We start from the raw sequence: 4,013 nt of genomic DNA, 5'->3' as shown, positions 1-4,013 counted from the left end.
ATATCTTGACTTAAGATGCAATATTACTTCTAAAGTTTTGCTGTTTATGTATGCATGTACAGATCCTATAAAGAAAAACTCTAAACCTAGTTTTTGTATATAGGTTAGCCTAAATATTTTTTCTATGAGGTAGGAAATATTAAATTTTAGAGGGAAAAATTATATATGAAAATAAAGCCAACAGCTTTTTAGGGAGGTATAATTTTTATAATAGTACAATAAATATTCCATTAAGTCGTCCTATGGACTTGGTATAACATTTAATTTTTTCTATGAACTTTATATTTAGTTGACTCTACTTTATCGTTAGTTAGATTATTATGACGTTTCATAATTGAAAAGATTCTAAACAGGTCAAATAATATTAAATTTCACCAAATCTTTGGGGCAAAGCTTTATTTAATTGGAACAGTCTTGGTTAACTGCGTAGCTTATAAAATTTGAGGAGTAATGAAAACTTGATAAAAAAGAAATGACATTTTCCTCTTAAATAAAATTGCTTAAAGTAAGAGTAAATTTTTTTTAAAAATGTTATTGTTTGTCTATTTTTTACTGTTTAATTATATATATGGAATAGTGCATCTAAGATGAGTTTGCCTGTAGGGAAAACTCGCACACCTCCCCTCCCCCTCCACCCTAACTCCTTCTACCAGGAACAAACCAAGAGGCAGTCTGGAACTTGAAAACGCCCAACCAAGGAGGAATTGGGTAGGTACTTGGAACACATTCCCCGCCCACCCTATTCTCAGGCTCCTAAGCTAGAAATACAGGAGGTACTTATTTCTTTAGGTCATCCTTTACCTTGGATTGGGACTGTTTCTTATTGATTCTTGTTTTACTTTGTGGGCAAATATGTTGACAACTTTGTTCTGACGTGCTATTTAAGAATGTAGTATCTTTCTAGAAGTAATTTTTGAGGTTTGATAATCATTTTGGTCAGAAAAAAACTGCCTCTTTTTAAATTTAAATTTGTTGTGTAATAGTTAAGGCAACAATTTTCTTAATTTTAATGTTTTAAAAGGTAGTATATTTGGTCCGAGAATAGGATTAACTTATGAAAAATGCAGTAATTTATGGCTTTTCTTAACAGGAAACATGAATTGGACCACTCTCAGCTTCTGTTTTCATGAATTTCAATACGTTCATAATTATGTTTTTGGTGTGAGAGTTGAAATTTTCCTTCTACCCAGTTTACTTGACATGGTAAACTTTTAATCTTGCGATATTAATGAAAAATAGTTTTGAAAAACTGATACGAGGAATTTCTATTTCTTAAGTTGCAGAAGTAGGTCGAGGAGAGGAAAGGAAAGATAGTCCAGTGAACTGAGTAGGTTGTTCCAACAACCACTTCTGACTATCCAGAACTGTTCGGAGCATGTGCAGTGCAGGATTGGGGAGGGAAAAACACATACTGCTCTGTACAGTAAAGTTCTGGACAGTCAGAAGTGGTTGTTAGAACAGACCTAGTGGAAAGAAGAGTGAGTGAGGGGTTAGTGGGGAATTGTTGGTCACTGTCAAAGTCTCCCCTCCCTTTACCCATAGGCAAACTAATCTTTTACGGTCTATAACAGTTTTTGTATAACACTTTTTGTTTTATTTTACAAGAGATATAAAATATCACTATAGCATATATAATATAGTTGTTTATTTATTTTGTATATAACATAGTTGTACCATTCCCTTTTCTGGCTCTTAGCAGTTGAGCTCTTGTTTTGATGAATGAGAATTAAAAATCTCAATTTTGATTTGAAAATTCTTACTGGAACTTAAATAAAATTTGGTTAAAAAATTAGAAGGTTTTAAAACTCCAGTAGTAGCTAGTCGCCAGATAAAGTTTGTAAAAATTAAGTTTTGAAGATTTTAGTGGGAACATCAGTACTCAAGTGCGCTCCTCTGGAACATAAGTTGGGCCCTGTGTTTTAAAACCTAAAAATGAACCTTGAGATAGTACACAAATTAGGCATGGGTCTAACCTAATTCCAACTATAGCTGCCATGTTTGCCAAGGGGTACTCGTCACAGTAGTTTGCTATTTCCCGTGTCTGAATCTTAAACACTTCTAAGTATAAAATATAATAGACTGATCCTGCTCTCTCTCCTGTAGTTTTCAATGTAAACTTTAGTACTTTCTAATATACTGTATGGTAATCAATTAGATCATATAAGTTAGTATTTCACTGCTGATATAGGAGCTATTTCCATTGGTGCTTAACAATTACTTATTGAATGGGTTGTTACTAACTTCCTTAAGTAACATACCAAGGTATTATCACCAATAAATATTATGAATATTAATTTATACTGATTTCATTGATCATTTTATCCAATTAAGATAAATAAAGTGATCAGTTATATACTATAATTGTCCATTTGTAGGTGTGTGAAAATTATTTGAGTGAATAGTTCAGTTGATTTTTTATGTTTGATGGCTCACATTATTCTAATAGGTGCCGTGACTGTTTTGAAACAAGTTTAAGTCAAGTTACTGAAAACGATTGTATCAAATATGTTTAGTATGTCCTCCTGTACTTATATAACATTTTTTTTTAATTACATAGTGATATTCCAAGAATTTTTTTAAACAATATGAGCTCAAAATATTGGGAAAAAAACTACAGTACTCAATGTATTTAGTTTCTCCATATCTAAAAATATTAGACTTTTTTGAGAGAATGGATCAAGTAATTTCCAGTTTGCAGGCCTCGAATTATTCAGTGAGATCCCATAAATAATGTTTTGATACAATTTGGGCTGAAAATACTAAAACCTAACTCAAATTTATTCTAAAGAAGTATAAGTGCAAGAATTCTCATAGGGGTAAACTAGTACCACTAAAGTACTCCAGCTGTACTCTGTAATGCTAGTTGGGTTTAATAGTTATATTATTATGCATTAGTAATTAAGTGTTTACAAAATTGTTTAAAGTTGATCAAAATAGAAAGGTTTAAAATTGTTATTATAAAGGCTTAGCCTAGTAATTTTTTGCAATTTATAGATATAATTATTTCTTAATTGAATTATAATTAATATAAAAATACATTCAGATGGTTTTATAAATAGATAATAAGGTTTGAATCAGTTTGAGAATAATTTAGGTAATTTAAAAAAATTAAATGACAATTTTTTATTATATTGGTTTTTTAATTCCTAAATTGGTCAATGTGTAACAATGCCTGTCTCAAAAGCGTATCAACTGTTTCTAACTGGTAAAGAAACAGGGAATACAAATTAGAATAGCAGTGGTCTGTCCCACGGAGCACAGCTCTTATCATTCTTTTTTTGGAGGAGCCTATCCATTTGCATCACCCCTGTAAACTCTGCAGCTGCAGGAATCTGTCGTCTAAAGGCTTAAGGAGATTCCAATACATTTATATTGACTCCATATTAATATTTACTGATTACTCATTTGATTTATATTTGTATCTCAATGTTGAGAGTGATTCCATGATTTTTACAGGTTGAACTTTTTGAAGAACTTGCCAGAATATTTAGTGAAGAAAATAATCAGTGGGCTCAGAGAGAGCTTCTGATGAGAGAAGGGACTGCGAGGTTTGCTGTAACAGTTGGCCAGAATGACAAGCATCTTCAAAAAATAATCCAAAGGCAACTTAATAACAGTGGGGTAAGTTTGTTTGTAAAGATGTGTTTGATTTCTGCTAAAAAAAAAGATCATCATTTTTAGTATAGTATGTTTTTTAACGATAAAGATGGCAACATTTTGTTTTCTTTTTTGTATATACTTTATATTTAAAAAAAAAGACTTAGATTTTATTTCTATTAATTGTGATTTCTACAATCAAATTTCAGACCATCAGCTATGGAACCATACCATATTTAGGAACATTTCTCACTGATTTAACCATGATAGATGCTGCTATTCCTGATAATTTACCAAATGGTTACATCAACTTTGACAAAAGAAGAAAAGAATTTGAAGTTTTAGCTCAGGTGATTATTTGAGTTTTAATGCTTGCATTTAAAAACTAAGAATTTAATATTTTTCTCTATCTGTTT

The 4,013-nt window shown here is 30.9% G+C and overlaps 1 protein-coding gene across 6 annotated transcripts in view; it reads left to right on the top strand.

The window, feature by feature from the left end:
* The window catches only part of Rgl (Ral guanine nucleotide dissociation stimulator-like), a 16,097-nt gene that overhangs the window by 4,253 nt on the left and 7,831 nt on the right, over nucleotides 1-4,013 (top strand). For all 6 annotated transcript variants that reach the window (XM_014416975.3, XM_024360504.2, XM_024360505.2 and 3 more), the window contains exons 9-10: nucleotides 3,457-3,621; nucleotides 3,807-3,947. In XM_014416975.3, the coding sequence (XP_014272461.1) occupies nucleotides 3,457-3,621; nucleotides 3,807-3,947 (306 nt within the window). The remainder of the gene's footprint in view (nucleotides 1-3,456; nucleotides 3,622-3,806; nucleotides 3,948-4,013) is intronic.

The sequence above is a fragment of the Halyomorpha halys genome, unplaced genomic scaffold (genome assembly GCF_000696795.3).
Source record: "Halyomorpha halys isolate HHAL.00 unplaced genomic scaffold, Hhal_1.1 Scaffold144.1, whole genome shotgun sequence".
Classification (NCBI taxonomy): Eukaryota; Metazoa; Arthropoda; class Insecta; order Hemiptera; family Pentatomidae; genus Halyomorpha; species Halyomorpha halys.
This window is presented reverse-complemented; position numbering and strand designations above follow the sequence as displayed.